Source organism: Jatropha curcas, chromosome 1 (genome assembly GCF_041381405.1).
Source record: "Jatropha curcas cultivar XTBG-Jc1 chromosome 1, XTBG_Jcur_1.0, whole genome shotgun sequence".
Classification (NCBI taxonomy): domain Eukaryota; kingdom Viridiplantae; phylum Streptophyta; class Magnoliopsida; order Malpighiales; family Euphorbiaceae; genus Jatropha; species Jatropha curcas.
The window spans coordinates 33,404,176-33,428,964 of NC_143151.1; the positions used below are offsets into that span (position 1 = coordinate 33,404,176).

Genomic DNA, 24,789 nt, shown 5'->3' on the forward strand with positions numbered 1-24,789 from the left:
ACGTGATATACCCAATGACATATAAAGAAGGGATTTTTTCTAAATAATTAAAAAGCGATTTATAAAATCAGTCTATAATTATATAGGGCAATTTTTATATTTTCATCTAATAATTTATTTAACTTATTAAAATTTTATAAATTCAGTTAAAATAACTTATCTCGACTCAGTTCAGACAAATAAACTGAATGTCCAATAAAGTATCAATAAGTTTTCCTTTGGCCATGATAACGATTATATTTAATTTTTTAATTCTTTTATTTGAAAAAGTACATAATATAATTCAAAAACCAATTAACAACAATAAAATATAATTTCAGAATACTAGTACAAAACAGAAAACACCAGAATTTCAAGATTGAACTTTCTGGTGGCACTTTAACAGTAAACAGGGGGTTTCATGGGGTTTAGTCTGCCCTTGGAATGGCAAACATATTCTCAACCTGAATTACAATAACACCCAACAAAAATTACAGATCAAAGAAAACAAATTCTCAATCAGCAGAAGGTTTAACTTTCGCCAACACATTCAAATGCCGAAGCAAGGGATATTACTGAAAGCATCCTCCCAATACTTCAGAACCAGTACTACCAAAGCAAGGACACCTGCCTAAGCAGTCAATGGCTAGCAGAAGAGTTATATTACTACGACGATATCGAGTCTCCATCCTCGGACTCCATAGGGTAATTAGCCATTGCTGTTGTTAGCTTTCAACTATAACACCCTGCCGACGGTGACAAAATGGATTAAAGAACAACAATGTGATCAGTAAATAAAAAATAGCACTTATCTCACGTACCTCGAACCTGCTCTCCATAAATCAAAGGACAACATAGAAAGCCCTTAAAACATTAAAGAATGTTCTCATTTCAAACTATAGCTCCAACATAGAGTTCGTTGCACATATTACCAATACCACATATATGATGATTAATTCACAAACCCAGATGCTACAATTCTTTGAGGAAAAAATTGCTTATACTCTCTAAAAAAGCAGAGTACAAGAAACTGATGGTGAAATATTAAAAAATATATATTTTTAAATAAAAAGAATCAATATTTAACTAAACTATAGCTAGTCCAGTTGCCTGCCTTCCAAAGAAGCAAGTGGCATATAGCAAAGTGACAACATTCATTAATAGACTTACTTGAGAACATACAACCTTACATCTCTGACTTCATAGGCCAAGGCAGCATCGAAAGCTCTTACCTTCAGTTAAAAAATGACATGTGAATGGTCATGAAATGGTTTAATATGTAAACAAGTTCATATAGTATTATGCAATCCTAGTCTAGAAACCAGGATCTCTACCAACGTCGCACTCCCTTATCACTTAGGCCTAGATGACTTGGTTTATATGAACTTCATAGAATAGGTTGGCAAGATAAGCCCCTAGCTTTCAACTACAGTAGCCTGCACTTACTGACAAAATACATTATAATGTAAATGAATAAAAGTAGTAGCAGCTGCAGTTATTCACATACTTTGGCTCATGTCTACAAAACCAAGTCCACTGCAGCACCCAGCAAGTCCTTAAACAGGAAAAAACTACAAGAATGATTATGCCAAAGGCTTAGCTAAGGCAAGGCGGCCCCACCCCTAAAACAACACGCTGTGCACAATTCTATGGACGCTGTAGCAACTAGAAAGTCATGAAAAGAAGAAAAAACAACAGGTGGCTCAGAATTACACGTTAAAGGCAATCAACACAGGATAATTATTATTGCATAGGGACTGGCGTGGAAATTGGTTCCATCTTTTAAGTCACAAATCAAGGTAATGAAAATCCCATGAGAACTAAATTATTCATAATCATAGAAAACAACAAATATATCACTTAATTGGAGATCAACATAAGATAGTCTGCGCGCGTGTGTGAGTGTGTGTGCGTGTCTGTGTGTGTGTGTGTGTGAGAGAGAGAGAGAGAGAGAGTCAGGACCATCAAGCAATTACTGCTCTAGGTTAGAAACATCGTTGCTTGGATTGAGTGTAGGAGCTTCCGAACTCCAGGAACGTCATAAGGGTTCAAAGAGACTAACAAACTCCAAATGATGTAAGCATTGCTGAGGGATCCTCTTAACCCATCATTATTGGGAAAGGGAGCAGTACCATCAATGCTAGAAAAAAGAAATAAATTCTGTCACTTCAGATTCCTGAGCATCCACAAGCACAAAAACCTTTTTTAAAAAATCTATTCAAGAATAAAACTGAAACACATAATCTGAACTATCGATTCTAGCTCAATTACCTTAATACAGTCGATTTTGGATTGAAAAAAAAAAGGAGCAAAACTCTAGAAATCTATATCAACCTCATATAGCATATTGCGATCTTGATCACATTAGGATCGAGAAATCTGGATATGGAAAAGAAAGTTGCTATATGTTTGTTTGGTCAATTTAAGTTGCAGAAAGAAATAGATTGCAACTATTATTTCTGACCAAGTTAGGATCAAAAGGAAAATCAAAACAGAATTGTTACTAGAATGTAGGAGCTTTGAATTTGCTCTTAGCAACCTTAAAAAGCGAGGCCAGACAATTGTTGGGAGTGCGTGGCTCTACCTAAATAGATTTTCATGATCAGATAATAAGGGTTGTTTAAGAACCAGGTAGCAAACACCAGGAAGAGAGCACCCTACTCTAATATGCTGGGATTAAGTGAGTGTAGGAGTTTCCGAACTCCAGGAACTTCATAAGAGTTCAAAGAGAGTAACAAACTCCAAATGATGTAAGCATTGTTGAGGGATCCACTTAGCCCATCGTTATTGGGTAAGGGAGGAGTAAATCAATGCTAGAAAGAAGATGTACATTCTGACACTTCAGAGATCCTGTGCATCCACAAGCACACAAACTTTCTGCAAATCTATTCAAGAATAAAACTGGAACACAAAATCTGAATTATCAATCCTAGCCCAATCATTAAATCATTTAGCTTAATACAGTAAAAATCTAGAAATCTACATTAACCTGATAAAAGCAATACAATCGGCAGCAAACTTGCATTTTAGCATTACCTGAGATCTTGATCACATGAGGAACAAGAAACTCAGACGTGGTAAAGAAAACTGCATATGTTTGTTTAGTCAATTCAAGTTGCAGAAAAGAAATAGATCGCAACAATTATTTGTGATCAAGATAGGATTAAGAAGAAAATCGAAACAGAATTGTTATTAGAATGTAGGAGCTTTGAATTTGCACAAAAACCTTGAACAGCAAGGCCGGACAATTGTAGAAAAGGCAAATACCCTTATCCCAGCACTACAAAAGAAGCAGATTCTCATAAAACAATTTAAAATTTGAAAGGTGAAAAATAAAGTAAAATAATCACCAGAAAGTGGAAGGATCAGAGCGTATCTTATCCCTTCCAATGTTAATTTTCTTTTATAAACAAAAAACATAATTTTTTATTGATTTAGATTAAAAAAAATACCAATATACAGATAAATTGTGGATCGATTTGTTTGGCTATATAGAAAAATGGAAGAAAATAAAAGATATCACAAGAAGTTACAAGATCTTGATTACCTCTCATTTTCTGCACTGGTTTGGTCTCAATTTCGTTTGTTTCTTTTCTGCTTCGGGAGATCAGTAAAGAAGTGAAGGGGATAGTACAGTTGGAAGACAGTATCCATTAATATTGTTAGCAAAAATGGCGTTGTCAAGTCATGAGATTTAAGTTACTTTTCCCTGGATTTTCTTCCACTCCAAACAGAATTGTTGACAAAAAAACAAAAAAAAAAAAAAATTCCCCTTTCTAAAAAGAGATAAAGAGAGGTAGATGGAACTCTAAAATTAATTATTTTATATTTTAGTTTTTTGAAAATATTTTATTGTTATATAGATTATTATAATTCAATATTAAATTTATTTTTTTAAGAAATATATTTTATAGAAAAGTAATTTTGCATTAGAATGTTGAGTATGGGCGCAACCCAAGTGCAAATTGAACGATGAGTCGTTGCTCGACGGCATTTAATGTCCTATAGAAGCACTTGTCGTTTAGAAGGGCCACGAAAGCAAATTGCAGATTGTCCACAATATGGTTATCCACTCCCGCGGGAATGATAACGGCTGGATAGAAAAATTAACAGGCAAAAGTAAAGCCGCGAAAGGTCAGGAGCCCATTAATGGCGGTTATTCTTCCTTCATCAACTCTCCTTTGCCAAGCTTTCCTCTCTTTCTCTTCCCAGTATCCATGTAAATCACTGAATCCCTCTCTCATCTTCTACGCCAAAGATCGTGCTCTCGTTCGCTGCTCGGCCAAGAAGAAAATAAGCTTCGTGGATCAAATTCTTGACTACATTGAAGGTAACATTTCATGGTCTAATGTTTATCACTAATTCTTAACTCTAAACAATCTTGCATCTTTATCTGGATTTTTCAAATTTCAGATTATGTAGTGGAGTGAGCATTCTCTATTGTGACACTCTCAATTTAGGTAATTTGTGTGTGACTGTTGAATTTTAGGTGGTCCCAAGTTGAGAAAATGGTATGGGGCACCTGATCTACTTCCAAAAGATGGATCTTCTACAGAAGAAGATGATGACTTTTCAGGTAGTATGATATATTAATTTGTGAATGTACATATGTTTCTATAGATGGATGTCACTTTCTATGTTTAATTCTACTTTTTGAAAAAATAAAATTAAATTCGGCATTTTATTTGAAATGCAGAAGAAGAGGAAGCAAGGGATAAAATTCTAGTCACAGATGGAGATAGTGACATTGGTCAGGTGTGTTTCACCTTTAATTATCCCCTCTCTCCCTCTTGAAGTTCTGTGGCTTTTATTGCATTTTTTGTAAAAAATTCTCAGAATTGAGAAACTTTTACCTTTGCCTTATTAATATTTATCATTATTTTATCCTGTACACTAGGTTCAGTTGCAATCCCAAAATTTCTAGGTGCCAATCAATTGTTCCTTGCATAGATTTGAACTATTTGTTACACTTAATCTGAGCCTTGTGATTCTAGCTCATGTAGATGATAATTCTGTCATTGATTGTCAAACGAGCTCAAATTAAAGCATTGGTGAAGGATAGGCGGACTGCTATGGAAGCCTTTGGAACTTATGTTGAGGTGGGTGTATATGTAAGCTATGAAATTCCTGCTTTCCGCTTTCTTATATCTTCTTGGAAGTTGCTTTGCCTGTCCCATCTCTTCATTTCTGCAATGAAATATGCTAACATGGTTTTCTTTTTGTGTATTTTCTGGAAAGTCAATTACTGGAGAAGCAAGTAACAAGCTATTCCTAAAGAAGGCTCTTCGAGGAGTTCGCGCAGTTATATGCCCAAATGTATGTTCTTTCGAGATTCCCTTGCATATTCATGTTTCTGAGATTCCTAATCTCCACACTTGCACATGCTTGGTGAACATTGTTCATTTGATGGTTTTCTTCTTTCAGAATGATTTGAGTCTTTAAATAATGTGCCTCATTGAAGGAGGAAGTGTTACCTTAGTGAGTAGTATGATGTCAAAACTGAGACCCAGAAGGGTCAACAGGTTGACATGGAGCTCAACCATCTTACTTGGTGAGTGACTTTTGAATCTAGGACAGGATATTCCTTCACTTTTTAACTTCAAGATTTTGTGCTAAATTTCTGAAGAACCTGATGTGCAACGGAAGGTTTCATATCTTGGGCATATGAGTTTCAAGTATTAACTTATTTTCTTTCCTAATGAGGTATCACATTGAAAGAGCATAGAACTGAAGGCACTGGAACACTCATATTTCCTAATGCTTGTACAAATATGCTTGCAAGCACTGCAAATATAAATGTCATTGCTATTTAGATGTAAAATCTGGTGGGTTAATGAATGCTCAAAGAATCCTTTAGAAAATTGCTCGGACATTTTCATATTTGTACAAATAGGAAGTTGCAATTACTGTCATTTTAACATTTTATTAGGTAAAACCATTGTCTCATAAATGCTTGTGTATTCCAAAGCATTCCTGGTAACGGTCTTCTTGGCCATTAACTTTTCAGTGACCATCTTTTTTCTTCTTCACAGGAAGGCTTTCTGTCTAATATTGGAAGCTTGAAAGGTGTAAATCATGTAATCCTACTGTCCCAGGTATCTATCTCTTTGTCTTTCTCCATGTCAAAGGTACTAAAATAATTGCAATCTGTATATTATTGTGGTTTGATAAGATTACAGTTGTCTGTTTATAGAGGTAGCAGTGGCGTTCAAGCTCTCATGAAAAGTGGTGCAAGAAAATTGGCTGAGCAAGATGAATCAACACTCATAGCCTCGGGAATTCCTTATACCATCATCAGAGTTGGCATGCTACAGAATACTCCTGGTGGAACACAAGGTTTCAATTTTGAAAAGGTACTTTAATATAATTTCTTTGTTTATGCGCAAAACTAATTTTCCTGTCATGATGTTAATCAAAGATACATGGTAATGACCAAATAGACTGAACCTGGTTGGTGTGAATAATAAAATTGTATATAAGAATTGTGGGTTCAGTACCCAAGCCTTGAATCTGAAAGGATTGAAATTTGAAAGAGACCAAAAAATAAAGAAAAAAAGAAGAAGAAGAGTTAGAAGAAGAAGAAGTAAGATACATGGTAATGAACTATATTATTTGCTCTTTTATAGCACCCGGCAGGCTGGCCCTGAATGGAGCTTTGTTCTTAAGTTCTAACTTTTCATGGTAGCCCAGTTTTTTGGTTACTTTGATGAGCATATAGTTTGTAACACCGGTATTAATTTATAGTGAATTTTGGTTTAGATAACTGATAGTGCAGCATGCCTCGTGACAGGGTTGCGCAGAGAAGGGAAGTCTTAGCAAAGAGGACGCAGCCTTCATTTGCATGGAAGCTCTTGATGTGGTCCCAGAAGCAGGATTCATCCTTGAGGTTGGTGAAACATGAAACACAATCTGCCTTTTGAATTATTCATAATTGTTCCGCCGCTCTTTTTCTTTGTTACTGTTTCCCAAGCAAAGTATGAATGCACACTGATTTCTGGATATCCTATAGTCAATGGTAGAATATAGATATTTTGGTCAGTTATCAATCGTACATGTATTGTTTATGAACAAAATCAAAAGGTCATAATAGCTGTGATAATTAAAATGATAATGTAAATGAAAACAAATATACAAAGAACCATGAGGGGGACATTTCTCAAAGAAATGCAGAACACCATGGAATGGTTGATTGTCAATGAAACAACAGAAGTAATGCCTTTTTTCTTTTTTTCTAAATTTATTTTGACCTCGTCATGTTTACTTCTCTAATACAGTCCCTTTGTTCCGTAAACATAGGTGGTCAATGGAGATGAAAAGGTCTCAAATTGGCAAGAGTGTTTAAGCAGATTGATGGAAAAAGCAAAGCAGTAGCTTCCAAGAAGTTTCCTTTTTTTCTTTCTTTTCAATTTTTAGTTGGTGTTACTTTCAGTTATTAATTATACAAAAAAAACAATTTGAACAAATTTGTATGTTTTTTATATAGAAATTACATATTCTTAACATGTCTTATTATTGCTGTTAACAATTCTGCCAGCAGCTAAAACAATTTTATTTGTCCGTGTTGATCTTTACAATCATTTGAAGATGGTTTTCAAGATTGAATATTTCGAAAATAATAATAATAATAAATTCCTCAGGAATCAAGTACTTATTTTCTGATTGAAATGTACAATGAAAGGAGGTATTTATATTTTAAATTTGGATAATATATGTATATAATCGATGAAAAGTCGAGGACCAATTATTGAGAGTTCAGTAATGGCAAGTTATGAAGAATAGAGAAATGGCTTGCATGAATCAGGCATTATGTGGGTCAGAGATATTGTCCCTAGAAATTGCAATATTTCAACAGTCTCTGCAAGTTTTTTGGTTTTAAAGAAGAATGACAAACCCACATCCTCTTTTTTCTTCAATAATGATCAAAAGACAAATCATCAGCAGCAGCAGCATCAGCATCAGCATCACATTAACAGAAACATAGAAATCAGACATTAGAGTACGGACACACAATCTTATACTCTTTTATGTTGTCTGATTCTTTCACCCACTTCATGTGGAGAGCATGTCAAGGTTTTCTTTCTTAATTGAAAAAAAAAATAAAAAAAACAAAATCTTCTGCTCCATCCTTTTCAAAACCCCTTGAGATTCCCCCACATTTGCGTCACTGCTCTTTCCTTTCAAATTTCAGAACAAGAAAACAAAGCTCATTATCTTCTTCAAATTTTCCCATTTTTTATCTTTTGGGCAAGAAATTACTGATACACCCAAAATCTTACTGTGTGTGGTAGGGAATGTAAACAAATCTCTCTCTCGGTTATTATATAAAATTCAAATTCTGATATTGCAGGGTAAAATTTATCTGAAAATATAATATATTTATATTCTAGTTATTCGATTGTTTGTTGATTTTAGGGATCAAAATCTTAATTGTCAATTACTTGTATCCCTTTTAAAAATTATTGGTACATAAAATGAAAAAAGAAAAGAAAAATATTCTACATAAATTAATATAAAGAAAAAGCCTAGAACTAGAAGTAGCCAGGAAGACATTAGCTGGAATAAAATCGAAGGTAGCATAGAGCCCAGTAACTTGAGTAGCATAGAGGGGTAGTATAAAGCTAGAACCTTTCCCACTCAAGCAGTATCAATAATTGGGGAAATGACTATATCATCAATGCCAAAATGAATACAAAATAGCAATTAACATCAATCACCCACATGTTCACCTATATCAAGAAAACTAATGAATGGTTCCATGAATAGCACAAGAACATGCAAAAGTTACTGGCTCCACAAGAAATCACTTTTTAAATCTAATTGTCTTTTTTCTATCATTGTTTGTGGAGAGTGAACTGTAATGACAAATGAAATGTGAAAAGTCATTCCAGAATAAAAAATTCTAAAGGAGGGAATATCAGATCATCAGTGAGAGAAGCAAAGAACCTAAGCAAAGGGTAAGAAAAAGAGTTAAACCGGTTCCACTCACTAAAAGAAAGTCATTGGGCCCTGATTCTGTTCCATGATTATCTATCACCTAAAGTACTAAGAATTGCTTAAATCACTGTCTAAGTAGAATCTCCTTTATCTTGATTAATCTTGAAGATAATCAAAACAATTCAAGATATTTTCATTAATTGGAAAAGTTGTGGTCAATAATTATCAACCATTATAAGAGATTCTAAATTTGAGGTGTTTAATGCAAAATGGAAAATATTTTAAACAAAGCTGCTTTCATAATTGTCCAAAAGCATCTTCAACTCAAAAGGCCAATAATACTCAAGGTCACAACACAAGTGCATGTTTCTACTTCCTCAACACAGTCAAAAAAGGCAGGAGGAATTAAAAACACAAGAGCTTCAAAAAAAGAAGGGGTAAAGAAAAAAAAAAAGAAGATATATATCAAACCTTCAGAGTAATCTTCATTAAGGATGCAGACATCATGATAAATCTTTTGACAAACATAGGAAAAGAATAAAGTGGGTTGTTGAAAGTCCCCATCAAAAGCAGATCACGAAATATCATCAGAAAAAAATTGATGATCATCATTTATAAGACAAATAATATTTGGCCATTTCTAACAACCTAAAAGATAAGTGGTCCTTAATGTTTCAAAATTTCCCTATAATGACAGTTAGTAGATCAAGCTTTGGTCAATCAAACCATTTATAAAAATCACACAAAGTACAAATGGCAAATCCTAACTACAGTGCATACCTTAACATATCAAGGATATCAGGAAAGAAGAATCAGACATCAAAAATTAATCCATCAAATCCTAATCCCGCAAGTGCTATGAAAATCAGTATAGATCTCAATATAGAAAATGTAGTAGTGGAAGCAAATTTGATAAACAAGATGATACAGTTATACAAACTTAAAATCATAAATCTGTTAAATGTTATTCAAAAATGGATATGGTGGAAAATTATACTGAAAGCTTAAAGCCTCAAACACAACACTTGTCAAGAAAGCTTATCGCGTTCTTTTTCCTTCAATATCTAAATACTATTCTTATTCTACCATGAAGAAAGTTCAGAATTTGTATGAAAGCTTGGCTGGATCAATTACCCGGATCTAATTCTCTTCTGATTTCCCTTTCCATTGGATTTCAAAATCCCACTTGATTCCCCTTCTGATATAACTTCCATTGACCTGGTGAAATTAGTTGAAAGATCTGCATAGAGATCAACCACCCTTCTAATGTTATTGTTTAGCTCTCTAATCAAACCCACATTTCGAGTCAAGTTATCAGGAACCTTTGATTCATGATTTTGGTTTATTTCATTGATTAGCAACCTGTTTTGGTCTAGAATATCCTGAACTTGCATAAAGCTCTTTTGAACTGTTTGCAAAACCTTGCCATCTACTTGGGTTCCATTGCCTATGCCAGAAAATAAATCACCTTCCATTTCAGCTTCACTTCAATCAGTCAAACCCAGTCCTTTTCCTGCATCGAGAATAATTGGATTATATACCAAATAAGAAAGGGAAGATGAAATCAATAGGCAATCTTTACTAATTTGAACTTTCACGAGTCTCTATTACTTTAAGATATCTCTTTGTGCTTTTACAATAAAAGAAAGAAGTGGCTCAAAAAAAGCCAACGAATCAATTAGCCTGTGTTTGGTTAGGAAGAAAACACAGGAAAGGAATTAAATTACAGAACTAAAATTTCCATATCTTGGCTCATATATCCAAAAAGCATCCCTTTGTCCCAATCTAATCCAATGTTGAACTTAGTTGAGGTAAGTGTTCTTCATGCATTTTCTCAACAGATAAACAGAGGGGTCCAAGACAAGCAGAAAAAAAAAAGGGAAAAAGTAGAGAACTATATGGATTGCTTTATGACATATATATAAAAGATAAAGATAAAAATAAAAATAAAAAATAAAAAAGCAAACCCCTTTTCACATAGAAAGGAACCTTTTTTCAGAAAACTCAATCCCAAGTTAAAGATTTTAGTGGAGAATAACACCCACTCTGAAATTTCCAAAATCATTCAGTCAATCGCAGAGCGCACAAGAAAAGTTCCCACACGAAAAAAAAAAAAAAAATCATTACAGCGGGTCAAAATGAACTTTGAAAACCAAGAAAAAGAAATTGAATCAAATTGCCGTAATCGGTACCATTATTTGCTGAAAAGAAAGATCCATATTTATTTCTCAAAGGGGAAAAACAAAAGCAAATGTTTTTGATTAGCATATGAAACTTTATAGGAAACAAACACAAAGCAACAAGCAAAAATCTGTAGGATTTATAAAACAAAGTAAAGGACTTCAATGATAGAAGCACAGATTTAGCACCTTAAAAATGAAAAAAACAAAAAAAAAAAAAAAAATTTGCTCATACACTTAAAACAACAAAAGATGACAAGAAAATCAACAAATTTTGCATATCTTCACGTCAACTGACCTTCGAGAGAAGTACAAAATTATCATTCTACCGTGGAAATTGAAAAGCCCAATAAATTCAAAACACTTAAACACCAGAAAGGCAAAAAAACTCACCGAAACAAAAGGGCAGAGATAAAAAAGCAATAATAAGACTTACCCATGAAGTCAAACGACTCAAGAAACGCTATAAAAGTTGGATGAAACAAGAAAATTTCTCAACTATTGCAGCTCTCATTGCCTTACCTTGATAATAAAGAACATTTTAGCAGGAACACAGGAGAAAAAAGATTCAATTTTTCTCGAGAAAGAAGGAAAATTTTCTCGAGAAAGTGAGATGAAGAAGTGAAGGAAACGGAATAGAGCGGGTTAAAAAGAGACTGGAAGTGAATTTGAATAGGGGCCCTGAAATCATGAAATGGAGATTGAGTGAGAGCGTTTTATATAATAAGATTTGATTGATAGAGAGAGAAGACGCAAATATACACACACAAACACAAGATATAATCTTTGTGTATGCTGTTTCTCTCTCTATCTTTCTCTCACTAGATTTTTATCTCTCTACCTAAGTCCTCTCCTCCTCGTTTACTTCAGCTGCAGTGCTTTCGGTTCGGTTTTTCTATTCGTCTGTTTTTTTTTCTTTAATTTTAATTTTAATTTTTTATTTCTTGTCTAGCGTGTGACGCGGCACAGATTTTCTTTTGTGTGGATTGCTTGCCACGTCGATTATTTTCAAGGCATAATCCTGGCCGTCCATTTTAATCTTAATAAAAACGACGTCGTCCTGCATTCCCACTACTTTCGCGTTGCGTCTTCTTCTCTTCTCACCCTGCAAACACAACATCGACTGTTCGTTTTTTTAATGTCTTTCTCCCTCTATCTGATCGGCGATTAAAATTTTTCTCGAGAAATTTACCAGCAAATATTCTTGCTATCCAAACACGTCAACTTGATATGTACCTATGGAGACTGAGACTCTCATCTCCTCAGCTCTCGAGGAAATATGTTGCCGTGGCCCGAATGGCCTTTCGCTCTCCTCCCTCTGGTCCGTCCTAACTCCAACTTCTGACGTCTTCGTCAAAGGTTCTCTGTGGACAAACCTTCTTTCTGTACCTTCTCTTCAGTTCATCGTCCGTGGAAACGACAAGCCGTTAAGCGCCACCAACCCCAAAATACAGCGTTTTGAAGACGCCGAGAAGCTCAACTTAAAGATTGTGGCTAACGAGCATCTTAGAGATAGCTTCTATGGCTTTTACGACATTCCTTCGTGCAGCCTTAGTCGTAAGATTCTTGAACGACTCGCCATTGTCAGGTAAGCTCTTTTTACTTCTACTTTTCAAATAAAGTACGAAACGTGATGGATATAATGGCTTCTGCAGAACAAAGGGGATGACGCAAGATCAACTAGCCAAGGAATTGGGCATTGAAGGGAGGAACTTCTTTTATAGACTTAGGAAGCTTGAATGCCAAGGGCTGATTGTAAGACAAAAGGCTAATGTGAAGAAGAACGAAGCTGATGCTGAAGGGGAGACTAAAAACATTTTCACTGTACATACCAATATGATATATCTATCTCGTTATGCAAAGCATTTAGATGTTCAACAAAGACTTGAGGTTACAATGGAAGAAAGGAATCTGCGGGTTCATGGGAATGAAGAAGAAACTGATGTAGGTGAAGATGGATCCGAGAGAGAGCCTCATGCAGAAGATGTGCAAGTAAAAGATTTTTTACCCGCAATGAAAGCTATTTGTGATAAACTTGAAGAAGCCAATGAGAAGGTAATTTTATTTTATTTTATTTTTTTTGAGTATTTTGGTTAGTCCGAGTTAACTTCCTGGATTATGCTGATTATTTGGTTATTGAAGGCCCTTTTTGTCTCAGATGTCAAAAAGGTTCTTGGTTATACTGGAAGTTCAGCAGGGCATAGAGCATGGAGAAATGTAAGTTGACCATTGCGTTTCTCTATATTAGTATGTTTGAATTTGGTTCTTATTGTTTTCATTGTAATATAAATGCACTTTGTGCTTTTAGATATGTGGTAGGTTGAAAGATGCTGGCATCGTTGAAGAGTTCGGTTCTCTAGTGAATGGAAAGGTATATTAAATAATCCTCTCTTAAAGGAATGCTTTGCTTCTACATGATCTTGTACAAGGAGTCTTTGAGCTTACTTCATAGCTTCTGATGCTTTAACTGTTCACAGCCTCGACCTTGCTTACGATTGTTGAAAACTCTTGGATGCGGACGCAACTCTGACAGAGAAAAAGACAGAGAAGTGAAGTTTGGAAGGAGGCTTCAACAAACTGAGCAGCTTGTAGAACTTCCTATTGATCACCAAATTTATAATATGATTAATGATACAGGAGATAAAGGGGCTACATATATTGAGGTTGGTTTTGGTTCTTGTCACTGCCTTATCATTTCTCTGCTGCTTGTTCCACTTACAATACATTTTCCTGAAGAAATGCCTACATTCTTCTAAAGGAATTACTGTTCTTGCCCATACAACTTTCTCAAAAATGTTTTTAACATTTTCCTCATCATGATGTTGTGTTTACCTTTGCTTTAAAGTGCCATACTTTCTCTGCTAGTGTGAAGGTATGGCTATCTTCCCATTGCTACAAATGTTACTCTTCATTATTTTTCTTTTCTTTTTGCATTATTCCATGGTGTAAGGTAGCTTTACTTGACAAGAACTCTACAAATATCTTGTCTAGTGGTCGTTAATTTTTCTTTCTCATTATGTTGTATGTGCAGCTGTGTGAAAGGCTTGGACTTGATAGGAAAAGAAATGATTCCCGGTTGAAGAACTTGATCAATAGGTTTGGGATGCCTCAAGAGAAAAAAATCATTAAGAAAACTGTAGCATTCCGAGTTTGGACATTGGAGAATTATCCAGAGAATAAATCCAAAATTGTCCCAGGTGGAAACACTTCCACTTTGAATGTGGGCAATCGTGATGTTAGGGACAGATCCACTGAAGCCTTTATACAGTACAATCATTCTACTTCTGAAGCTACCTCTGGAAAACTAAATAATAGGCAAATTGATGCTGAGCTATGTCATGACTTCCCTGAGGATGGTCAAACTAACCATGAGCTCTGCTCTCCTGACAAGTTGACAGAGTCTCATCATGAGACAATGGATAGCTCTTCAAATGCAAAACTTGGTTTAGTGAGTACAGAAATGAAAACGAATGCTGTTTCATCAGAAACTACTTTGTTGAAGCTACCTGATTCCAGGTCATCTGATAGTGCCTTGAGGGAGCAGAGGATACTTGAACGATTACAGGTGCTTTCTGCCATTCACTCTATTGAAGGCTTCCAAGAAATTAACTCTTTTGTATTTTGTATACCTTTTTCTATATTTGCTTTCCTAAAAAAGCTTGTCCTTTGATTTTTTCCCCCTAGGATGAGAAATTCCTTTTGAAAAAAGAGCTTCACAGGTGGCTTGTGAGTTTTGAGAAGGAGAAGCAGTCGATAATGGACAGGAAGTCTGTTGTTCGAATATTGAACAAGCTTCAGCAAGAAGGGCGGTGCAAATGTGTGCAGATACATCTTCCTGCTGTCACAAACTGTACTAAGCTGCATCCTGAGATGGTTGTTCTGCACCCCTCTATTCAAAGTTTTCCTCCTGAACTAATGAATGAAATCTATGAAAGATTGAGGTCCTTTGAAAAACAAATTCGTAATCAAGCACAACCTAAGTTGAGGATTAATGAATCAATTCCTGTATTAAATAGCTTTACGAAAACCCAGATTCATAGGGAGTCAAATGAACAAGTTGCTAAAGCAGAAGCCATGCGGGCCAATGGTTTTGTGTTGGCAAAAATGGTTCGTGCAAAACTGCTGCATAATTTTTTATGGCGTTACCTGAGTAGTTTTCCTGGATGGGATGATGTCTTATCAGCTGGTCCATGTGGGCGTACCTACAAATTTTTTGCGCTTGAAGAAGCAATGAAGGTTCTTCCAATTGAGCTGTTCTTACAGGTAGTAGGTAGTACTAAAGAATTGGATGATATGACTGAGAAGTGCAAGAGGGGTTTGCATCTCTCTGATCTTCCTGTTGAGGAATACAAGTGGCTGATGGATACTCAGGCAAAGGGGAGACTGTCATTCATAATTGACATTTTACAACGACTGAAGGTATAAACTCTTGGCCGCATTTGAAATGACCAAATTATGTAAATAGTTATTTTGTCTGGATACTTGCATGTAACCTTCTCCTTCATAGTGAAAAATCACAGGCTATTCTCCAAGGGCTGGCATACCATATAAGGTTCCTTATGTTGTGTTTTTCCTTTCTGCTCTTTCTGTTTTTCTTATTTGAATTCGTTTAACCTTTGATGGAATCAAGTTTAAGATTTGAATGATGTTGCTTGTTTGGGGGCAGGGTCTTCTTTCATGCATGCTTTTGGTCCTCCCTGTGATAAACTGGAATTATTTTCAGTTTAAACATTTTTGAGAAATGTGCATTTACAGATCAAATTTATCATGCCTCACAGCGGCTTCTGTGATGCAGCTGATTCGATTGGTACGCGATGGGCATCCAGAGGGTGGAGTCAAAATCTCTCATGAGACTTTTATGCATGCAATGGAACTTAGACCTTACATAGAAGAGCCAGTATCAGTGATCGCAACATCTAATATAAGATCTCTTGATCTTCGTCCAAGAATCAGACATGATTTTATCTTGTCAAATAGAGAAGCTGTTGATGAATATTGGAAAACATTGGAGTATTGCTATGCTGCCACTGATCGAAGAGCTGCCATACATGCATTCCCTGGATCCACAGTTCCTGAGGTACGTGCTTAGTGTTTATTTTTTAAGTTATTCCTGTAATGAATTAAATCGATTTTCCACATGCAGATGTCACATGTCATTTATAAGTTTAAGGGTTCTAGTGCTAACTGATATTGAGGCATGGCTATGTGCCTTTAAGCCATTTCTAACCAAGTAAACCTCATGGTTACGTGCACCGCTTGTACTTAGACTTTTCAGATCACCTTGAACTTGAAAGTGTGTCTCTGTGTCTATCTCATTCTTACAGGTTTGCCAACCCCGCTTCTGGACCTGTACCCGGAAGATGTCTGCTCATCAGCGTGAGGAGCTTCTAAAACGTATAACGAAGAGTGGTTTTAATAAAAAAATTTCATTGGAAGAGAGTGTGAATATTGCAGGGGATCTTAATCTGTCCATACAGCAGGTTAGTATGCTTGTAGTGTTCTGGTTTTTTTCCCTGAATGCAGCCTTTTGCTTAACTTGTTTTAGTTGTGCACCTAGTCAATGGGTTGGCGACATTTAAGAAATAAATTCCTTTGCAACTGTTTGTGAACTTGAATACTTCATGCAGGTGCTTAATGCAAGTAATGGTCTTGTTGCTTAACTTGGTCTTAGTTCTGCCTCCAGTCAATAGGTTGAAATACATGTAAGAATTAGTTTCCTTTCCAATGGTTTGTCAACTTGAATACTTTATGCAGGTTCTTCTGGCTTATAATGGTAAGCTCCAGAGGCATCTCAATATATTTCAGGGTGCTCTGGATGCCAATGAGGATCCTCAAGCATCAAAAGAGAAACTCTCTTCTAAGAAAAGAAAGAGATCTCTAGGATCAAGTAAAGTAAAGCGTGTAAGAGTTAATGCTGTAAATGAACAGCTAGATAAGCAGAGGCTTGTGAGATTACCTGATTCTGTTGACCAATTCATAGAGGAAAAAGAACTTCCCCCTTTAGGACAAGATGATGATCATGTGCAAGCATGTTGTGAGGATGATTGTCCACAATCTGTGGAAGAGCCAGGATTAAATCGAGACAAGAAGCATGATTCTGTAAGCAGCCGGCACGCATTGTCAAATTCCCAATCAATGTGTCAAAGAAGGTTTTCATGGACGGATGCATACGATAGGTAAGGAGAAAGTGCCCTTTTATCTGCCAAAAGCATATCTTTGCAGTCAACCAAATTTTAAAGGCATGGTTAAAAGGAATTGTCAATATGTTGATCCTGTGTACGGTACATCTAATGAAGAAAGTTGCCTTTTGCGTGTGATGAAATGACAAAAGGAAATAAACATATTCTGTGTTTGTCAGAAAGCTGTATTATCTGTGTGATCTTGTGGAATTCTTTTACTTCATTGATGAGCATGTTCTACCTTTCTGTCTGAGTATACTCTTCATTTTCTGGAAGAGAAAAATAGACAATTATTTTCTGTCTTGTACAAGTATGTTCTTTCTTTTTTCCCATTTCACTCCATTGTTTATCTTCCAACAGGCAATTGTTGATTCAGTATGTTAGACATCGTGCAGTTCTTGGGGCTAATATTCACCGAGTAGATTGGAATAAACTATCTGACTTACCAGCTTCTCCAAGTAGATGCCGGAGAAGAATCTCATCCTTAAAAAGAAATAAACAATTTAGAAAAGCTCTCATGAAGCTCTGTACGGTGCTTGGTAAACGTTATGCACAGCACCTGGAGAAAACTCAGGGGATATTTGTTAACAAGAATGACTCTGGAGTTCTTGTGCGATGCTCAACAAGTGAAAGTGTTAATAAGTTCCCAAATGGTGTTGAAAATGCTGAGGAAATAGGTTTTGAGGAAAAGCATTGGGACGATTTCAGTGACAAAAGTATTAAAAAAGCTTTGGAAGGTGTTCTGTTGTGCAAGCGAATGGTAAGTTGCAGGCCTTCAAAATAGTTGGAGCTGCCTCTAAAGAATTCTTCAATTTAAACATGAACACTTTAGGATATGTACATTTGCAATGCTTCTATAATTGCACTTTTTTTTAAGATAACATACATTCCATCTGAAGTATTCTAACTTAAAATTATTTTGGTTAGGGATTCTCTTCATTGATTTCACAAATTTGCATTAGGAATGTGCTTTACCCCCCATTATATTTAAGTTTTAGCAAATACAAGAGTTAAGTAAATAGTGACTTCAATCCTCTATGTGTTGTAAATCATGTACATGTATTTTGGTCTGGGATTAACACCAGAGATTTCACAATTTGCATCAAAACAGCTATATCTAATATAGTTAAGTTTTAGCAAATGCAATGTCAATCTGTATTTTTTTAGCATATGCATAGATCATATGCATGCTCATTATGTATGCATTTATATTTAACAACTATTTTTTAGCATGCCTTAAGATTATACAGTAACCATTGATTATTTTTGAGAGCTGGATGGCTAAATTACTTCCTTTTTCTTGCAGAACTCTGTCGAATCTGAGGTGGTTTCATCCAGTACTCTTGACGAAAATATCCATAAAGATGGGCAGCGAATTCGTAAAAGTTCTGCACAAAGATCAAGAAGTCGCCGCCTTCATCAGAAATTTATCAAATATTGGAATGAAGGAACTTTCTTTAGCACACAAGTGCATACATCTTTGGCAGTTTCTAATGCAGTAGAGCTTTTAAAGCTTGTCTTTCTGAGCAGCTCAGCAGCATCAGAGCTACAAAATAATCTAGCTGAAACATTACGCCGTTATTCAGAACAGGATCTTTTTTCAGCTTTTAGCTACCTCAGAGTGAATAAAATACTGGTAAATCATATGTTGTAATTCTTTGATTTTTTTTACAGGTAATTCTCATGAGATATGTATGTGGATTGTGGCCTTAGTATGATACATGGCAGTCACATGATATAAACTATTCAACAATGAAGATCAAATGCCCTTTTAATATTTATGAAGGATTTTTATCATTAATCTTTTTTAATCTTGTCCAGGTGCTTTCTGTTTTTCCTGAAAATATCACTTCTAATCATTAGTCTGTCCTATTTACTGGTGAATTTGTTGGTCTTATATGGACATGAATTTCCCAGGTCTTGTCTGCCATAATTGGCACCGCTGTTTGAATCTTTTGTAAATGCATGATTTTCTTTTTCTATCTTGTCCGATATTCCTACTGACTATACTCGTGTCAACTATGGTCTGTTTTTGCACATTGATGACCCATTGAATGCATATCCATGTTTTTGTCTGGGAATTAAAATTTCCATTCTAGAGAGTTAGACATGCCAAACTTTCAGCACAAGTCAATGTTAAGCTGCATATTTTGTCATATGCCAGAAAGTAAGTTCACCATGGTTGAAAATGCTTTGCACTTTAGAGTGATTGTCTTCTGTTGAAAACTTTTTCTTGCGTACTTGTTGATTTCTAAAGTGCCTAAGTGGATCTGTAACTGATGTTCTGGATTTATATTTGAAACCATAAGTCAAGGTCATTTTACTTAAATGTTATGGTTTCTTCAGTTGAAATGGTCATGAAGCTTTATTTCGTTCTAGGAGAGAGTTCATTTTCAAGTTCTCTAATCTGCTGAAATTTGGTTTTTTAGTGTCTTTTTTTCCTTTTCCCTGCTGTGCATATGCCTTGCTGATTTATGATTATTCCTTCCCCCTCCAAACAACCTTCATATCCATTTTAATTTTTATTCTATGTTAGAAATAAGTAACTTTTTCATTCACATTCCTTCTCCACTTTGCAGATTGGGGGCGATGGTGATCAACCTTTTGTTCTTTCACAACAATTCTTGCAGAGCGTTTCCCGATCTTCGTTTCCATCAAATACTGGAAAGAAAGCTGCTAAATTTTCTGGTTGGCTCTTTGAAAGAGAAAAAGATCTGATGGAAGGGGGAATTAGTCTTGCTGCAGATTTGCATTGTGGGGATGTTTTTCAGTTGTTTGCTCTAGTTTCTTCTGGTGAATTGTCCATTTCTCCATATTTGCCAGATGAAGGTGTGGGAGAAGCTGAAGATTTGAGAAGCTTAAAACGCAAGGCTGAGGATGATGAACTTTGCGACAGTGATAAGTCTAAGAAAATGAAATCTTTGGCAGATAGTGAACTCGTTTCTCGCAAAGAAAAGGGTTTTCCTGGTATAATGGTGCATTTGCATCGTGCAAAACTGATGACAGTTAATGCTGTTGAATTGTTCAAGGAAGGGGGGACTTGTATTGGTGAGCTTCATTGGAATGATAAACTCAATGATGGTTTGGATAAAAAAATAAGCTCTAGTTCATCTCAGTGTGATATGATTCCAGAAATCCCCAATTTCAACAGCGTTATTCCTGCAGCACAATGGTCTAGTAAGTCACCTTGGGAAGCAATGGAAGGTTATGCAAAATATCTGATGATGAAACCTTCTGATTTAAAACAACTGAGCCTCTTTACTCCGGAGGTCTTTAGGACTGTTTTCAAGGCCGTTCAGAAGGCTGGTGACCAAGGTTTGAGTTTAGAAGAAGTTTCTCAAGTTGTGGGTATGCACTTCATGATGCCTACTCTCCGTTGTTCCCCACACCCTAGTAACAGTTAAAGAAAACCAAAAATAAACAATGTATTTAAACTTTAAGAAAATTAACACTTCCATCTGGGTTTCATCATATTGAATGTTTATAGGTGTTCCTTGCAGGAGAGAATGTGCATGAACATATCATTGATGTGCTCCAAGCATTTGGATATGTGTTGAAGGTTAGTTTTATTCTTGACCCCTAAATTATATTCTTTCAATTGCAAAAATGCTATAGTATGTGTACCTACCAGAGTCATACACAGCATATATGGTTCCACCATTCAATGTCTCTTCCTGGTCCATCCTCTATAATGCTTCCTTTTCTCTTTCTTTTATTTTCTTAAAATTTTTATTAATATCTATAGTCCACTAGAATACAAAGTTGTCAGTTACAAAACAGTCGTTTAGATGCCCAAAGTAGACTGTACATATCAGATTTTTAGTTTACTGATATGGGATTCACCAGTTTGGGTTTTTGAATTTGAATTTGCATTGTACTGGTACACAGGTTTTTACGATTCTGTATAATGGCTGGAATAATGTTTGCCTTTATTTTGGATAAAGGAAATGAACAAAAGAATTAGGGGAAATGGGGAGAGAAGAGTAGGTGTACCTAGGCGGAGTTGAGCGGCTGGATGCTCTTTTTTCTTTTTTCATTTTATTTGTATCCTAGTATCTAATGAATGATATTTTCTTTTAAAGTTCAAGTATCTTGTGGCTTTTCCACTTTTATTTGGTTTTTCATTAGTCCATTTCTATGATAAGCGTTACATGTTTAACATAAAAACAATTCCAAAGCTCATTTATTTCAACTTGACATTTTTATGGTGACCCTTATTTGTCACTAATTTATATCAACCTTTTGTGTATCAGGCTTCTATCAATTATATAAAATCTTGGTTGGTTGTACCAAATAATCTGTTAAACTATTGTACTCAATTTCTTCTCAACTAATACATATTCTTTAACACTTTTATTTAATATGTTGTGTGCTTAATAAGTTATGAATTTGAGTAATTTTGCTTTTTTATTTGAAAAGAGAAATCCATTATTAATGCCTGCTGATAGTCTGATTCTGATCCTGATGTTGTAGATGGTATTATTGTTTGATACCTGTCTGAGAAAGTATCATTTGAATTTGAATTGCTTGTTCTTTTTTTTTTTTTTAATTTATTTTCTGATCCATTACCATCGGCATGTTATTTATTTCAACTTTTTGATGGAAGATGAGGGAAGCGGGTTTCGTACAGTAGTTTTTCTATTATTCCAACTCAGAAATTGTAGTTTTGAATATTTATAAGGCTTAACTTGGATGATTTAACTTTAAACCGAAAGAAATTTTCAATATGATTCCTTCTTCTACAGGTCAATGCTTATGACTCTATTCATGTGGTTGATGCATTGTATCATTCCAAGTACTTTTTGACCTCATCGGTGAAACCTCATTCAGTAACAAAGTCCTTACAGGGAAATAGCAGTCATTCAGTTTCCCACTCTGTAAGTAATGATGCTGTTGGGTCTAATCCTAGTTCACAGAGAGAAGCAATCATGCACGATAACCAGGTACACAAAGTTACTATTCTAAACTGTCCTGAAGAGGTTTTGCCCTTGACTGAGAGCCAAGGAAGCAATGTGCATGAAGATGGCTTGCAAGACAAAGTTATTTTACCAGAACAAAATAATGATGTTCAAACCCATATATTCTCCTCAAATCTATCATGTGCCCCTATATTGCCGTGGATGAATGGGAATGGATGCATCAAGAAAGTTGTATACAATGGACTTGTGCGCCGAGTTCTTGGTATTGTAATGCAAAATCCTGGGATACTGGAGGTAAATGGATTTCTTCAGGTTATTAGCAATTCCAACAGCAATTTGTTTGTGACCTAATTGCTGCAAAATTTTCTGATTATTTGCACAGTTTTTGCTTTCCAGCATCCTACCACAAACAAAAAAAAGTACCGTTAAAAATTATGTTAAACAATATTGTGTAGTTTTCTGATTTTCCTGACCTGTGCTCACTTGACGTCGGGAATTTTCACACTTCTTACTTGTGTGTATTTCTGTGAAATTTCTTTTTTAAAATCTTTCCAATTTGTTTGATGGCTCTTCTAGCCATATTTTCTGTGATTATATTAATAAAGTGGTGTGAAGATTTAATTTTAAGTACTAACTTTTTTTTCAGTCTTATCTCACATATTCATCCTTCCTCGCTTTTTTCCTTTTTTTGGCAGGACAACATTATCCACCAGATTGATGCATTGAACCCCCAGGTATGCTAATGTATTTCTGATCTTATTGATCCAATTGCCTAGCTAGCTTTCTTGGTTCTTTTTAGGAGTGCAGCTTGTAATTGTTCAATGTTGATTCTGTTAGTAAGTTAGTTAGACTAACTGTAATCTGTTGTAACTAATTAGCTTCTCATAGTTGGATTTACTGTGTTGAGGACCTTATTTGAAAAATAACAAGAATAAAATATTCTCTCTTGATTTCTGTTAATTTCTTTCCCTTACTTTACTTCTCTTCTCTCTCTCTTTTGATTTTCTATTCAATTCTCATCTTTTCTCTTTTCCCAAAAAACTCAGGATCGTATGAATTACAATCCTGACAATGTTGGAGTATCACAAGCATTGCAATTTTCTGACAACAGATGAAAGATAGCTTGAATAATTTAAGCTTTCCATCTGTAGTGGTACATCTTAGAACTTATAATTGTGTCTCCACAAAGTCTGTTATCGGTTTTACACAACGTGATTTTTTTTCAGAACCTCTTACAATGTTTGAACTTCTGATGGCCAAAATTTAACTTTCATATACACTTGGTGGAGAATCTATATTTCAAGCCTTATGTTTATGCCCCTTAACCCTTACAAAAATACAATATAACAGAAGAAATAAGTAAAATGCAAAATTTATCCATGTCCTGATCCACATTAAATATTTTTATTATCAACTGAAGGCATCATGTTGTTGTTTTGTTGGCATGTTGGTACGGCATTTATTACGATGGAGGCCTTCGATTTTTTTACTTTGGTTGTCACTGTGAATGCATTTGTTTGAGTATGCTAGAGAAAGGACAATAACATGGGTTAGGTGGGGGCAACCATGTTCAATTTTTAATCTAGATGCCTAAGTTTCTGCTGGATTTTAATGGTACTGCACTGCCTTCAGTAAATCCTCACCTGAAACATTGGCATTATGGATATAATTGCGCAAATATTGCTTGCATTTTACATCGGTCGGTAATGGTTAGCCTTTCTGATTCTATGCAGAGCTGTCGGACTCTTTTGGACTTAATGATTTTGGATAAGCACCTGATTGTGAGAAAGATGCATCAATCGACATCAAGTGGTCCTCCTGCATTGCTAGGTTCCCTCCTCGGTAGAAGCTCTACAGGACCAAAGTCGGTATATCGCGAGCATTTTTTTGCCAACCCCATGAGTGCATCAATGCTGTAAGAAAGTTATATATCCTCATTGCTTATTGGATTTATCACAGCTTTTGGGAGAGTGAAGTCAGGTTTTCTCGGAAAGCACTAAGTTCAGGTTTAATTTATTAGAATCTGTAATTAATTAGAATTATTATATGGTGACTGTTTTAACATATGTATAGCATTCACAGTTGTTTATAACTAATTAATGGTAACAAAATGCTCGAAATGTACAGTCCAACCTTTTGCCTGTTTATATGGCAGAGAATGAAATCTTACTCTGATTCAACAGGCTTATGATTTCTAATGTTTTACATCAAATGTGTTTAATGTAATTGTATAAGGATTAATGAAATCATTAAATAATTTAAATTCTAGAATGACCGAGAAAGTGGAAAAATAATAAAATTTAATTAAAATTACATTTGAAATGGATAAGACTAGTTTAGATTTGGTCTATCAGTTTACTTATAGATCAAATCGATGAAAATGAAGATTTTTTTAAATATTGATTCCATTTTTTTTCCTTGGTGCATGGTGAAAAATACTATTATTTTATTAAAAAAAATTTTTCATTGGTTTAGGTGAGTCCATGGACTGTATTGAGATTTTTTATTATTATTATTATTAAAAATTATATCCATATTGTTAAATTAGCAAGTCAATAAAACGTAATCAACTTATCATAGTCATCCGTTTAAATCTAA

The 24,789-nt window shown here is 35.1% G+C and overlaps 3 protein-coding genes and 1 long non-coding RNA gene across 8 annotated transcripts; 2 read left to right on the forward strand and 2 right to left on the reverse strand.

Annotated features, from left to right (window-relative positions):
• Positions 1-294: 294 nt before the first annotated feature.
• Positions 295-3,910, reverse strand: LOC105631403 (uncharacterized). 4 transcript variants are annotated; one of them, XR_016319574.1, is made up of 3 exons: positions 3,527-3,809; positions 3,016-3,259; positions 295-2,119 (listed from the first exon to the last, which is right to left on the reverse strand). It is a non-coding gene; the product is annotated as an uncharacterized LOC105631403 (long non-coding RNA). The 4 variants fall into 4 exon arrangements; XR_016319577.1 differs by having other exon boundaries at positions 3,206-3,259; positions 3,527-3,808; XR_016319578.1 differs by lacking the exon at positions 3,016-3,259 and having other exon boundaries at positions 3,527-3,910.
• Positions 3,911-4,128: 218 nt separating this feature from the next.
• On the forward strand, positions 4,129-7,488 carry LOC105631402 (NAD(P)-binding Rossmann-fold superfamily protein). The gene is made up of 9 exons (XM_012213503.4): positions 4,129-4,309; positions 4,469-4,555; positions 4,676-4,734; positions 4,983-5,078; positions 5,218-5,295; positions 6,012-6,074; positions 6,159-6,332; positions 6,770-6,865; positions 7,276-7,488. Exons 1-9 carry the CDS (start codon positions 4,129-4,131, stop codon positions 7,348-7,350), a joined length of 909 nt encoding a protein of 302 aa, XP_012068893.1. The 3' UTR covers positions 7,351-7,488.
• Positions 7,489-9,796: 2,308 nt separating this feature from the next.
• Positions 9,797-11,964, reverse strand: LOC105631401 (protein ELF4-LIKE 4). 2 transcript variants are annotated; one of them, XM_089718415.1, is made up of 2 exons: positions 11,616-11,964; positions 9,797-10,426 (listed from the first exon to the last, which is right to left on the reverse strand). In XM_089718415.1, exon 2 carries the CDS (start codon positions 10,386-10,388, stop codon positions 10,044-10,046), a length of 345 nt encoding a protein of 114 aa, XP_089574541.1. In that variant the 5' UTR covers positions 10,389-10,426; positions 11,616-11,964; the 3' UTR covers positions 9,797-10,043. The 2 variants fall into 2 exon arrangements, with proteins under 2 accessions (XP_089574541.1, XP_012068892.1); XM_012213502.3 differs by having other exon boundaries at positions 11,530-11,964.
• A 200-nt stretch (positions 11,965-12,164) lies between these two features.
• LOC105631676 (B-block binding subunit of TFIIIC) lies at positions 12,165-24,371 on the forward strand. The gene is made up of 17 exons (XM_020678250.3): positions 12,165-12,681; positions 12,749-13,148; positions 13,236-13,310; positions 13,402-13,464; positions 13,571-13,756; positions 14,125-14,658; positions 14,778-15,512; positions 15,889-16,170; positions 16,418-16,573; positions 16,848-17,269; positions 17,633-18,032; positions 18,579-18,908; positions 19,852-20,620; positions 20,773-20,831; positions 22,018-22,485; positions 22,887-22,925; positions 23,925-24,371. Exons 1-17 carry the CDS (start codon positions 12,332-12,334, stop codon positions 24,108-24,110), a joined length of 5,454 nt encoding a protein of 1,817 aa, XP_020533909.1. The 5' UTR covers positions 12,165-12,331; the 3' UTR covers positions 24,111-24,371.
• The last annotated feature ends 418 nt before the right edge of the window (positions 24,372-24,789 follow it).

What these genes read in the sequence shown, in the direction of transcription:
- LOC105631402 (XM_012213503.4), top strand. Translation starts at nt 4,129, where the DNA reads ATGGCGGTTATTCTTCCTTCATCAACTCTCCTTTGCCAAGCTTTCCTC. An exon ending in ATGTAATCCTACTGTCCCAG is followed by an intron (nt 6,075 to 6,158) that starts GTATCTATCTCT and finishes ATAAGATTACAG; the next exon opens with TTGTCTGTTTATAGAGGTAG. An exon ending in AAGGTTTCAATTTTGAAAAG is followed by an intron (nt 6,333 to 6,769) that starts GTACTTTAATAT and finishes GCCTCGTGACAG; the next exon opens with GGTTGCGCAGAGAAGGGAAG.
- LOC105631401 (XM_089718415.1), bottom strand. Translation starts at nt 10,388, where the DNA reads ATGGAAGGTGATTTATTTTCTGGCATAGGCAATGGAACCCAAGTAGAT.
- LOC105631676 (XM_020678250.3), top strand. Translation starts at nt 12,332, where the DNA reads ATGGAGACTGAGACTCTCATCTCCTCAGCTCTCGAGGAAATATGTTGC. An exon ending in AGAAGTTTCTCAAGTTGTGG is followed by an intron (nt 20,621 to 20,772) that starts GTATGCACTTCA and finishes TGTTCCTTGCAG; the next exon opens with GAGAGAATGTGCATGAACAT. An exon ending in TTGATGCATTGAACCCCCAG is followed by an intron (nt 22,926 to 23,924) that starts GTATGCTAATGT and finishes GATTCTATGCAG; the next exon opens with AGCTGTCGGACTCTTTTGGA.